The following is a 13,930-nucleotide window of genomic DNA, read 5'->3' on the forward strand; positions in this document are numbered from 1 at the left end:
CGTAAGGGAACAGAACTGTCCGGTCAGGAACGGCAATGGGAAATCCCCGGAGGTAGAGAGATAGGCTGGGTCCGAAGAGAGCAAGGAACGCCAAATCGTAGACCACTCACGTAGCTGGAGACTTTGAATAGAGCAGATACGAGGTGATAATAAATCAGTCAGGAATCTACACGCATCAGACAGGACTTAGACAGGGCAGTGATCAAACGAACAGGCACGTAACATCTAGGCAATAATCTGACGAAGAACAAGAGAAAGGAAGGACAAGAAATAGAGAAACCAATCAGAGAAAGTGGGCAACAGATGAGAACGATAGAGATAATGAACAAGAATGTGAGTACGTAAGGAATGAGGTGATGAGAGACAGCTGAAAACGATTGAGTAAATTAATGCAAATGTGTGTGCGTAACAGAATGTAATAATGAGTGTGACCAGAAGAGGGAGAAAAGAGAAAGGAGAAAAAGGAAAGAGCCAGGATCATGACAGCTTGATGAGATTATAAATCAAAATTTAAACTGTAAATCATATAGAGCGATCGTGTCTCTTCAGAGGACTTTGAGGAAAACATGTGATTCACATGGATTACTTGGGCGATGTTTTTTTGTTGTTATTTTTTGCGATGAGCATTTTGAAACGTGATCCGTTTTGGCGACTTGTCTTTCATCGGAGGGTTATAAATCTCTCATTATTTTGTGACTCCAGGTAAGATTTGTATTTAATAAACGTTATTTTCTATGCCAGTTGTATTTTTGACACAAAATGTAACTTATTTGACACTTTTTCGTTTTCAGTTAATGTACATTCAATTTGACCAATCAGAGCCAAAGCTACATTTAATTGAAGCAAACGCAAAGAGCTGAAGATACTGCCCACAGAAGTTTCTGGTAAGTTTTAAAAGCTGTTTGCATAAATAAATAGCGCACTGTTTAGTTTTTTCCTTGGTGGATAGGGCTGCTATACATTTGCTAGCTAACAGTGGAATACCTGTAACACTGACACCAGCTAATATTAGAAATTTAGAAACTTCAGCACTATAGTCATATATAAAGTCCCTTTCTAAAGACTTTGATGAATCTGTTTAAAATGGACCTGGTGACATTTATCTGTCTTAAAACAACTATAAAACATTGTCAAATGCATCGGCAGAAAACATAATTAGTAATTTTAACATGTACAACATTACATTAACATTATTTTTATTTGCAAAATGTAGTTGTGTATTTATTTCTGATATCCTGATACATTTGGCTTCATGGTAATGAGGTAAATGATCTTTGAAAAGTTTGAGGTAACACTTTACAATACGGTTGTATTAGCTAACATTAGTTCATGCATTAGTTAACATGAACTAACCATGAACAACACCTCTGTTCAGCATTAGTTAATCTCTGTTAACGTTAGTTCATAAAAATCCAGCTGTTCATGTTTTGTTAATGATAGTTCATAGTGCATTAACTAATGTTAACAAGATTTTAATAATGCATTAGTAAATGTTGAAATAAACATTAACAAAGATAAATAAATGCTTTATAAGTGCAGTTCATTATTAGTTCATGTTAACTAATAATGTTAACTAATGAACCTTATTGTAAAGTGTTACCAAGTTTGAAATAACCATGTTATATGACCAGCCAACTATGGCAACGTTGATTGGTGTTTATATTTGTTCAAGATTGACAACCTGCCTTTTTGTTTATTTTCTAAAATATATTTTTAATTACAGATACGTACAAAGATTAAATTGTAAAAAGGAATTCTTATAAGAGAGTGTACATCTGAAACTGCTGAGGCTGTGAAGGGTTTTGGTTATATTACCCACCAGGTACATTCATTTTACTCACGTCATTCTTAAAAAGAAAATAAATCATTCATCATCATTTGTCTGCCTGTTTTTTGTGAAATATAATTTAATTTGTTCTTCCCTTCAGATCAGCTGCTATAGAAGACAGAGTGCAGAGACAAGCAAAGAAGAGAGAAGTATGATTTAATCTTGAATCACCTCTGTTGTACAGATTTTGAATTGATAGGAAAATATTATCACAACCGGCTACAAATGGCTAATTTCTGTGCTTCCTTTGAGTCATTCATGTAAAAATCTGTTATTTAATTGTTTTTGTTTTTTGGTAAAGCCGCAGGTCACTTGTCATAGTCGTCCTGGCATGACATTTTGCACTACTTCTAATTTCTTTAAATATCTGCAACAGAGGTGAAGAGTGCATGTTATCATGACCACAATAGACACATTCATGGGAAATATAGGTTAAAATAAACCACAATAAAGTGGCGCAGGGGTAATACTGATGTGTTTTATGTCGTAGAATAAAACGTGAAAGTGTTTTGAGCTTGTGTTCACCACAGACCTTATTTCAGCCATTTAAACAAAATCGCATTCAAAAAACACATTGACTTCGGTACGAGAGAACTGGAAGTGCCAAATGCTAACTCGCTTCCGTGTTTTGGCCTACAAAGTGATGTAAATGGTATTTGGACTGCATTTATATATGTTGAAATATCCAAACATGTTATATAACCTGAAATACACAGGTTGCATTATTACTTCAAATAACAATATCAGTGAGTAGAGATTCATCACTCACTGATATTGTTATTTGAAGCAATAATGCAACCTGTGTATTTCAGGTTATATACCAGGTTCAGGTATTTCTCTTCTTCTAATCTTATGTTCATTGTAACTCATAGAGTGCTGTATAGTGACGACAGACAAGAGGATACAAATGGACAAGCTTGATGAAGATATAGTCAAAGATTTGAAAGGTAAACTGAGAAGTCACGAAATTGTAATGCATATCTATGTAAATTATATATTAAATATTATATTCAAACATGGATGCAAAACTGTTAATCATTGATTCATTTTATATAAATATTTTTTTCACTTTCACAGATCCTGTGATAAAGAAGTCTTCAAACATTACGGTGTCTGAATCGCAAGCCCTTAGTTGCTGAAAATGCCAGTTGTACTCTGAAGTGAGTGTCCACTTGAAGATGATGTGTCATTTAAACTCTTCTGTTTCTTTGTTTGGTTCAGCCTTTTGCGGGCTTGTTTGTTAAATTTAAAAAAAAGTCCCAGGTGCAAAAGACACTATTACATGTATTAAAAATGTACTTGTATGTTTTTAGTACAATTCAAATATAACATAAACACACTCCTTGAATTTCAATTGTATTTCTAATACATTTAATAGCATGTCTTTCACCTGGGCTTTGTTTCAGACTTTTATTCAATGTCATATTCATAGTGTGCTTTTCAGTAATATAGGTATAACTTAAATGTTCTACAAGTGGATGAAAATAGCTCTGCCATAGCATTTCACTGATCTTTCATTTATTATATTGTATTTGTCAAGAGATTATGTATGCTGCTGTACTTTTTTAATGTACTCAAGGAATTTATTTTGTAATGTATATAATGATATAGTTCATTAAAGTGTTCTAGATTTCAAAGTGTGTTCGTGTCTTAACATTTATATTTAATAATTTAAATCTTTTTATACCATTTTGAATACTGAAAAAAACAGCTTTATAATATACTAGTAGTGTAATACTAATGCATTTCTAATGTACTAAAAATGCTATTAAAATGTTCTTGAAGTGCATTAAAATGAATTAAAAATATATTTTAAATTCATTTTAAAGAAATACATTTAAATTGCACTAAATGTACTTAAAGTTGTTCCATTTTAGCACAGTTTAATATATTAAAATATATTGCAAATAGCTTAAAATTGATCTTAAGCATATCTTAAAATGCACTTAATATACTTAAAGTTCAAAATAATACATTTAATATGCATTTAGTATAGTATAATTTAAATATAATAAATATGTCCAAAAAAGCACAATTTAAATATTTACATTTACATTTACATTTATGCATTTGGCAGACGCTTTTATCCAAAGCGACTTACAGTGCCCTTATTACAGGGACAATCCCCCTGGAGCAACATGGAGTAAAGTGCCTTGCTCAAGGACACACTGGTGGTGACCGCTGGGATTGAACCAGCAACCTTCTGCATATCAGTTCCATGGTTTAACCCACTGGACCTGTCAGGATTCCGGTGTGATGGATTGCTCTTTTTGTTTGTTTACCTTTTGTGTTCCATGTGTGCACTCTGTCTCCTCCCTCCTCGTTATCCCTGATTGTTTTCCACAGCTGTTGTGTGTTTGTTTCTCTCCATTTTAGGTCCGGGTGTGCTGTGTTCTGTGCGCGTTCGTTGTGTTTCTCCTGGGTGTTCGCTGCCATGCCGTGCGTGACTTTTGTTGGTCTTTGATCGTGTTTTCTTGTTTTACACTATGTTTTGTCTCCAGGACTCAGTGGGGAATTATGTACACCTCGGCTTCAGCTCTCTCTCCCGGCATTATTGTGAGTACACGGTGTGACGCTTCCTTGTGGATTATTTCCTTACGGACTAATCGGATTCATCTTCTGTCAGCGAGTCTTGTTTTTAGACTGGGGCTGACAACTCCTGGAACTCGGTACTGTACACATCAGTGAACAATTAATGTTTTTTCCTGCTCTTCGGTGTGTCTCGTTTTTTAGACTAGATCCGTTTTGGGCGTGAGCGGTACTCCTCACTGTTCTGAGTTCGTGAGATACATTCTGGATTGTGCATCAACATCTGAGTTCCTGAAATCCATTCTGGATTATGCATCAACATCTGAGTTCCTGAGACCGTTCTGGATTGTGCATCAACATCTGAGTTCCTGAAATCCATTCTGGATTATGCATCAACATCTGAGTTCCTGAGACCGTTCTGGATTGTGCATCAACACCTGAGTTCCTGAGACCCATTCTGGATTGTGCATCAACACCTGAGTTCCTGAGACCCATTCTGGATTGTGCATCAACACCTGAGTTCCTGAGACCCATTCTGGAGTATGCATCAACATCTGAGTTCCTGAGACCGTTCTGGATTGTGCCTCAACTTCTGAGTTTTCTGAGATTGGAATTAGATTCTATCTTTCTCGCTGTTGATTTTAAATAAACTTTTACTTGCATAAGATTCCTCTGTCTCTGTCCTCACAGGACGAACACGCCAAGAATGGAGTCTGCAAGTCAGGCGAGCGGAGACTCTTTCCAAGCGGCCTTGGTCCAGCAGGGGGCGAGATTAGACCAGCATTCTTCTCTATTCAACTCCGCTTCACATGACTTTCAGTTACTTTTGGGCCGTCTCACCGACATCCACAATAGGTTAGAACAGGTGGCACAGGCAGTCGGAGAAAGAGAAGTCCATATACCACCTGCTGAGATTCCGAGTAGCTCCGGGCCAGAACCCCAAGTGATTAACCCACCCACTTACGATGGGAATATTAAGTCTTGCAAAGCTTTTCTTGACCAATGCTCCCTAGTTTTTGCGCTCCAGCCTCGGAGGTTCACGTCTGAGATATCAAAGGTTGCCTATGTCCTTACACTTTTAACAGGCAGAGCGCGAGACTGGGGAATGGCGGTCTGGGGAGCCAAGGACCCTTGCTGTGTTACGTTTGAGACCTTGCGCTCCAAGATGACCCAGCTTTTTGATCGCAGTGTTCAAGTCAAGTCAAGTCAAGTCAAGTCAAGTCAACTTTATTTATATAGCGCTTTTAACAATGTAGATTGTTTCAAAGCAGCTTTACAGTGTTAAACAGGAAAATAATGCAGCATAATTTTATTCAGCTGTATAGCCATTCTGGAAAAATTTCAAGTATCATACAGTGACAGTGTGGGCTTTAGATCAATAATTTGATCAGTAATTTAGTTTAAATGGTTAATTTAGTTTATTATTTAGATGTATTTCGATGTTTAGTTGAAAAATAGTGTCCCCAACTGAGCACGCCAAGCCAGAGGCAACAAGGCGACCTAGCGGCTGCCGCATTGATCCTTATCACTCAGGATAAGTCTACTGTTACTGATTATGCGATTAAGTTCAGGACCCTCGTTGTATCCAGCGGGTGGAACGATACAGCACAGAAAGCGCAGTTTTTAAGAGGTCTCAATGAAAGCATTCAAGATGAGATCGCATCACATGATCTTCCCACATCTCTAGAAGGAGTTATCGATTTGGCTCTCTTAGTCGAGGCTCAGACAGCGGAGGGTTCGCCGTTCGTTTCACCACCTTTTCTCTGATCCTTCACTGCGTGTGAGCCATGATACTTCTCCATCTTCCTCTTCGGTAGAGCCAATGCAACTGGGTCGCCTCCGGCTTACCGCAGAGGAGAAACAACATCGTTTTGTCAATGGTGTCTGTCTGTACTGTGGGAAGCCGGGGCATAAGGTTCTCAACTGCCCAGCAAAAGGTTCCGCCCGCTGGTAATCCCGGGAGTATCGGTGGGCGTTTCTCATCTCGACTTTTCTTCCGGGTCTCGTACCATGTTGACGGTTTCCATCAGCTATAATAACTCTGTGTTCCACTCTCAGGTTTTATGGACGCTTCTCTTGCTGAGTCATGGGGTATTCCTGCGGTAACTCTAACTGACTGTCTGTCTGCTTTAACTTTAAAAGGGCAACACATGGCAGAGATCACTCATTGCACCCCCTCTGTAAGTCTTTTTGTTTCTGGCAATCATCGTGAGGATTTCAAAAAAATTGTTACATTCTTCCCAGTCACCCATCATTTTAGGGCATGACTGGTTGATTAAACACAATCCTCACGTTGATTGGCAGAATAGTCTTGTCTTGTTTTGGTCACCGTCTTGTCATGTAAATGGTCTTGGTCCTGCTCCTTCTGATTCCGTTTGTCCTGTTTTACAGATTCCTGCGGTCGATCTTGCGGGGGTCCTGGCGGAGTATTCTGATCTGGATCGGGTGTTCAGTGAGGCTCGAGCTACGTCCCTGCCTCCTCACCGGTCGTATGATACTGCTATCGATCTCCTCCCAGGTACTTTTCCGCCGAAGGGTCGCGTTTTTTCCCTTTCGGGTCCAGAAAGAGAGGCCATGGACAAATACATTAATGAAGCCCTTGCTGCCGGTCTCATTCGCCGCTCCCCCTCCCCTGCCGGGGCAGGTTTTTTCTTTGTTAAGAAAAAAGACGGCTCCCTTCGTCCGTGTATTGATTATAGAGGTTTAAATGACATTACTGTTAAGAATAAATACCCCTTACCATTAATGTCGACCGCGTTCGAATTATTACAGGGAGCTTGTGTCTTCACCAAGTTAGATCTGCGCAACGCTTATCACTTGGTTCGCATAAGAGAGGGCGATGAGTGGAAGACAGCATTTAATACACCCTCGGGCCACTGGGAATACTCAGTTCTACCGTTCGGACTTGCGAACGCACCTGCTGTCTTCCAGACTATGGTTAATGAAGTGTTGGGAGACATGATTAACAAATTTGTCTTTGTGTATCTAGATGACATTCTCATCTTCTCCCCTTCTATGCAGATACACACCCAGCATGTTCGCCTAGTCTTACAACGGCTATTAGAGAATCAGTTATTTGTCAAGGCGGAGAAGTGCGATTTCCACAAGCAGTCGGTTACGTTCTTGGGTTTTGTTATCACCGCTGGGAAAATTCGCCCCGATTCTGCTAAGATTAAAGCGGTCGCTGATTGGCCAGTACCCGACACACGTAAGGAGTTACAGTGTTTTCTGGGATTCGCCAATTTTTACCGGCGTTTTATCAGAAATTTTGGTCAAATAGCTAAACCCCTTACTGCTCTTACCTCCACTAAAGTAGGTTTCCGTTGGAATAATGAAGCTCAGAAAGCCTTTGATGAATTAAGGTCCCGGTTCATCTCTGCACCTGTACTTTCTATTCCTGATCCGGCTCACCAGTTTATAGTTGAGGTAGATGCTTCTGATGTCGGTGTAGGCGCCGTTTTGTCTCAGCAATCACCTATTGACGGGAAAGTGCATCCATGTGCTTTTTTTTCTCACCGGTTAAACCCAGCAGAACGTAATTACGACATAGGTAATCGGGAGCTGCTGGCGGTTAGATTGGCTTTGGGTGAGTGGCGTCACTGGTTGGAGGGAGCCTCGGAGCCCTTCCTGGTCTGGACGGATCACAAGAACTTAGAGTACATCCGTTCGGCCAGGAGATTAACATCCAGACAGGCTCGCTGGGCGCTCTTTTTTTGACCGTTTTAACTTCACCCTCTCGTACCGGCCGGGTTCTAAGAACGTTAAGCCTAACGCTCTCTCCCGTCTGTTCGGTGGTTCGGAACCCGATCGGCCCGAGACCATTCTCCTGGAGAGGAGGGTGGTCGGCGCGGTCGTCTGGGGCATCGAGCGGCGGGTGAAGGAGGCCGGACGAGGGGTGGAAGTTCCAGAGGGGTGCCCGGTGGGTCGTCTGTGGGTTCCCGAGGCGTTGCATTCTGATGTCATCCGGTGGTGTCATGAATCCAAGTTTTTCGGCCATCCTGGTGTTCGGAGAACGTTGGCAGCCGTCCGTCAACGTTTTTGGTGGCCCGTTATGGGACATGACGTCAGACAGTTTGTATTAGCCTGTCAGGTTTGTGCTTGTAATAAGGCCTCTCATCAACCACCCGTTGGTCTGCTTAAACCTTTGCCCGTGCCTTCCCGCCCCTGGTCACACATAGCCCTTGATTTTGTCACTGGCTTACCGGCGTCCGATGGTAACACTGTCATATTGACTGTGGTGGATCGCTTTTCTAAAGCGGTCCATTTCATTCCCCTTCCCAAACTCCCTTCTGCCAAAGAGATGGCTCAGGTTCTGATTAACCACGTTTTTAGGTTACATGGTCTTCCGACTGACGTGGTTTCAGATAGGGATCCTCAGTTCATCTCACGTTTCTGGCAGGAGTTTTGTAGACAGATCGGCGCCACCGCCAGTTTGTCTTCTGGTTATCATTGGCAGACCAACGGTCAATGTGAACGGGCTAATCAGGATCTTGGTCGTACACTCTGCTGTCTGTCGTCTCGCTATCCGAACTCCTGGTGCCAACAGCTTCCCTGGGTCGAGTATTCCCATAATTCTCTCCCCGTTTCCTCGACCAATCTGTCTCCGTTTGAAGCCTCTACCGGTTTTCAACCTCCCCTATTTCCATCACAGGAGCCCAATGCAGCGGTTCCGTCTGCTTTAGCTTTTGTCCGAAGGTGCAAACGCACTTGGAAGAGAGCTAGAATCCTATTATTACAAAGCTCCAGACGAACCAAAGGTTTGGCTTTCTTCCAGGGATATGCCTCTTCGTGAGTCATCTCGTAAGCTGGCTCCGAGATTCCTTGGGCCATTCAGTATTGTTAAGGTCGTCAGCCCAGTGGCAGTTAAGCTTAAGTTACCTCTTTCTCTTGGTCGGGTTCACCCTGTTTTTCATGTATCCAGGGTTAAACCAGTGATTTTTGCCTCCATTAATTCCCCTGTCTCTACCCCCAAACCCCCCGCCCCTCAACTAGTGGATGGTTCTCCTGCCTACTCGGTCAGGAGATTACTAGATGTTCGCCGCAGGGGTAGAGGTTTTCAGTATCTTGTGGACTGGGAGGGGTACGGTCCGGAGGAGAGGTGCTGGGTACCGGCTCGGGACATTCTGGACCCCGGTCTGATCGAGGATCTCCGTCGACGACAAGGTGAGTCCCTCCCTGGTCCGTCCAGTGCCGGTCGTGGGGGGAGGGGTACTGTCAGGATTCCGGTGTGATGGATTGCTCTTTTTGTTTGTTTACCTTTTGTGTTCCATGTGTGCACTCTGTCTCCTCCCTCCTCGTTATCCCTGATTGTTTTCCACAGCTGTTGTGTGTTTGTTTCTCTCTATTTTAGGTCCGGGTGTGCTGTGTTATGTGCGTGTTCGTTGTGTTTCTCCCGGGTGTTCGCTGCCATGCCGTGCGTGACTTTTGTTGGTCTTTGATCTTGTTTTCCACTATGTTTTGTCTCCAGGACTCAGTGGGGAATTATGTACACCTCGGCTTCAGCTCTCTCTCCCGGCATTATTGTGAGTACACGGTGTGACGCTTCCTCTTGGATTATTTCCTTACGGACTAGTCGGATTCATCTTCTGTCAGCGAGTCTTGTTTTTAGACTGGGGCTGACAACTCCTGGAACTCGGTACTGTACACATCAGTGAACAATTAATGTTTTTTCCTGCTCTTCGGTGTGTCTCGTTTTTTAGACTGGATCCGTTTTGGGCGTGAGCGGTACTCCTCACTGTTTTGAGTTCGTGAGATACATTCTGGATTGTGCATCAACATCTAAGTTCTTGAGACCGTTCTGGATTGTGCATCAACTTCTGAGTTTTCTGAGATTGGAATTAGACTCTATCTTTCTCGCTGTTGATTCTAAATAAACTTTTACTTGCATAAGATTCCTCTGTCTCTGTCCTCACAGGACCACCATCTCACTTGGGATATGATCCACTGAATAGATACCATTAGAAACTGTATGGATTTACGTTATGTAAGTTAGTTAATGTAAGTGTATTTTCTAATGTGGCAACTGTAGCCTGTTACTGTAGATAATTCAGCAACAAGGGTGATTTGAAACATGTATCTTGCATTGTTTTCTATTAAATGAACTGAGTGTTAAAAGTACTAAATTGAAAGATCATACAGTTGTGTTTCAGTGATTACACCAAATGCTCTCATTACATATTACAATACTCTTATGATCATGTAGAATGAAAATATGACTAAAATGAAAGCATGAGATCAGGTTTTGAAAGAATGACTAGCTGTGTTACAAGTGTGATCAGTTTGGATTTTTGTTGTAAGAGTTTAAAAAATGTACACCTAACTAACGTCTGCCCCCTTCCCCTTTCATCCCCTGTCTGAGGTCAGGTGGGGCTCTGATGCGCTTTTACATCTGGCCCTGAAGCCATTCTTTATTTAGAATGTAGTCAACAAAGGCACATTATGTTTTAAATGATCAAAAGATTTGACTACACTGCTAAAAATGCTCTTCTTATTTAGTATTTTTCCTTGTTTCCAGTCCAAATATCTAAAAATTCTTAAATCAAGATTAATTTACTAGATAAGTACAATTTTCTTTTGTTTTTGCTTAAGAGTTTTTGCTTAAAACAAGCCAAATTATCTGCCACAAAAAAAAGGTTTCAATCAGAAATCTCATGCTAAAAAACAGTAATATTGTGACTCTGAACCCAATTCAGTATTTAGTAAATACAAATAACTGAAAAATTGGTGATGATGTTACGGGTTGGTGTAGGAACTAGGGATGGCAGACGCGAAACAGACGTTTCGGGGCTTTGCCGAGATCCCGAAGCGCAGATGTATCGAAACACTGCTCCGAACTGTGATTCGAAACACCCATGTCACGTGACTATGGCTAAATGAAGCTTCAAAGTGTTTCATCAGGTGGCGCCTTCCGAAACTGCGCTGATTAAAGGGGGCGGGAACAAACCACACAGTCACACATCTGTATAAACCTAATTCACCACAGTTTAAAAGTGAAGTAGGCTTTCCTGTAGCTCAAACAGTAGAGTGTGGCGCTAGCAACGCCAAGGTCGTGGGTTCGATTCCCAGGGAAAGCAAGAACTGACAAAATGTAAAAAGTGTACCTTGAATGCAATGTAAGTCGCTTTGGATAAAAGCGTCTGCCAAATGCATAAATGTAAGTAAATCCATCTTCACCTCGTGGGTTTTTGTGAGAGGAGAGAGATTTTGATAGCAGTGATTTTGTGATAGCAGTGAGATTTATAGTGCGCTTTGGTTAGTTATATTTAGGCTAGATTTAAATTAGATATATTGACTGATAGGTATAGACAGTGACATATAACTAGGATAGATATAGTGACACATTCATATAGGCTAAGTTAGATAGTGACAGATAGATAGCACAGCATAAGTTAGATATATAGAATTATATAGATATAGATTCATAGGTGATATATAGATAGATATATTAATAGAATATATAAAAATGGAGGCTGCACGCAAGAGATGCCGTACATCTGTGGTGTGGGAGCATTTCCATTTGGAAGCACCAAATAAAGTGAGATGTGTGTATTGTGATAGGCAGCTAGCCTTCTGCAACAATACATCATCCATGTATTTACATCATCCAAAAATATTTGTGCATGCCAGCAACAAGTGTCCCTTGTGAGAGGATTTTTTCAAAGGCTGGAGAAATTATATGTAAAAAAAGAAGTCAGCTAACTCCTTCAACAGCAGAGCAAATCATATTTTTGAATAAAAATGTTTTGTGACAAATGTGACACATTGTGGCTTTATTTATTTTATTAATGTTCATTTTGTATAACAAACAAAATATTTATAGTTCTTTACAATGACGAGGCTACAGGTTACAAAACCAAGATCATGTAGTTGTCAGACAGATGTTAAAAACATTTTTTTTACATGGATAATTGTCAAGGTATTTCAGATCAACACATGGAAATGACCACTAGATGGCGCCGTAGAGACGGGTGTCAGATTGATTCGAAGCTTCGAAACAATATGACACATTTGCTTCAACTGCTTCAGTGCTTCACGAAGCCTCGGTCTGCCCATCACTAGTAGGAACAGCCAGAGGACACAGGAGATGCAGATTCAGACGTATTTGAATTCACATTAAACTCAAGGCAGGCAAAACACACAACTTAACAAAGTACAGGTACTTAACATAACATTGACCAGACAAGGAGTGAATGAACAGGGAGGAACTTAAATAGAGATCAGGAACTAGATAATTAACAAGACACAGCTGAACAGAACTAGACTAACGAGGGTAACTGTGGCGAGCAGCGAGGCCGAGGGACCGTGAGGGCGGGACGAGGCGGCGCTCATCAGAGAGGATGAGCGCCAGCTGCGAGCCGCAGCGATCTCGGCCCTTGCGGAGGAGTGAGGGAGTATAAAGGAGGAGTGACGACAGTGAGGGACGAGAGAGGACCAGGCCTGGAGTTTGTGTTGTAGTTTGTGTTATGTTTTATTTTTTGTTCGCTGCAGTCGTCCGTGAGGGGCTGCAGCTTTTTATTTTCATTTTGTGTTTGTTTGTATGTAGGCGGCAGTCGACCGTGAGGGGCTGTCGCCGCCATTTTATTTTGATTAAAACTTGTTGAATGTTCGCCGGTTCCCGCCTCCTTCTTCCCGTACAAACAACTTTTACTACAGTGGTGCCGAAACCCGGGAGGAAGGAGGGACACGCTGTCGAAGAGCCCTCGCAGCTGAGAGGGATCGCGGTGCCGCGGAGTTCGGGCAGCGCGGAGGAGAGAAGTCCGCGAGCGGCTGCCCGAAGCGGTGGTGCTGGAGCGGATGAAGATCGGTGGGACGGAGAGCTCGCTGCCGCGCCCCTGGGTCGAGGTGGGGTGGCTGCCGTCCGCGAGGGGGCGAAGGAGTCCCCAACGCTTGCCCGGAGCCGAAGCCTGCTGCCGTCCGCCATATTGGGGAGGAGCCGGAGCGCTGCCGTCCGCCAGGTTGGGGAGGAGCAGGGAGCGCGGGACGGGGACTCGCTTCCGGCCGCCCTCAGAAGGAGGAGCCACCGCCGGCCGCCAGGGGGCGGAGGAGTGTCGAGCCGTCCACCGGCCGTCCAGTACCACCGCATGGCACCGCGAGGAAGAGCCTCTCGGCTGGCTGAGGACCGAGCGGCAGTGTGTCTGGGAACCGGACCAGAAATTTTTTTTTTATTTTTTTTTTATTTTTTTTTCTCCTCTCTCCACTCTCTCGTCTCTGTCGCTCCTCATGCTCCCCGCTCCGTTCTCTCACCTCGCTGTTCTTACCCCCAGGTCCCGCGGCCGCCGTGATCGGCCCCCCCGGGGAGGGGGGGGGGAGTAGAGCGCAGACTCGGGAGTGCCCCCCGGCCTGCGAAGGGCGTTGGGGGTATGTGGCGAGCAGCGAGGCCGAGGGACCGTGAGGGCGGGACGAGGCGGCGCTCATCAGAGAGGATGAGCGCCAGCTGCGAGCCGCAGCGATCTCGGCCCTTGCGGAGGAGTGAGGGAGTATAAAGGAGGAGTGACGACAGTGAGGGACGAGAGAGGACCAGGCCTGGAGTTTGTGTTGTAGTTTGTGTTATGTTTTATTTTGTGTTCGCTGCAG

The 13,930-nt window shown here is 43.0% G+C and overlaps 1 protein-coding gene across 1 annotated transcript in view; it reads left to right on the plus strand.

The window, feature by feature from the left end:
- Positions 1-321: 321 nt before the first annotated feature.
- abl1 (c-abl oncogene 1, non-receptor tyrosine kinase) overlaps positions 322-13,930 on the plus strand; it is a gene marked incomplete at its 5' end in the record, with an annotated part of 90,587 nt that continues 76,978 nt past the window's right edge. Inside the window, 12 exons of the mRNA XM_079815308.1 lie at positions 322-333; positions 1,929-1,977; positions 2,701-2,775; positions 4,762-4,927; positions 5,048-5,300; positions 6,175-6,307; positions 6,416-6,537; positions 6,749-6,875; positions 7,347-8,013; positions 9,279-9,520; positions 9,708-9,727; positions 9,825-9,890. Coding sequence (XP_079671434.1) covers positions 322-333; positions 1,929-1,977; positions 2,701-2,775; positions 4,762-4,927; positions 5,048-5,300; positions 6,175-6,307; positions 6,416-6,537; positions 6,749-6,875; positions 7,347-8,013; positions 9,279-9,520; positions 9,708-9,727; positions 9,825-9,890 — 1,932 coding nt within the window. The remainder of the gene's footprint in view (positions 334-1,928; positions 1,978-2,700; positions 2,776-4,761; positions 4,928-5,047; positions 5,301-6,174; positions 6,308-6,415; positions 6,538-6,748; positions 6,876-7,346; positions 8,014-9,278; positions 9,521-9,707; positions 9,728-9,824; positions 9,891-13,930) is intronic.

Source organism: Gobio gobio (assembly GCF_949357685.1).
Source record: "Gobio gobio genome assembly, chromosome: 4".
Lineage (NCBI taxonomy): Eukaryota > Metazoa > Chordata > Actinopteri > Cypriniformes > Gobionidae > Gobio > Gobio gobio.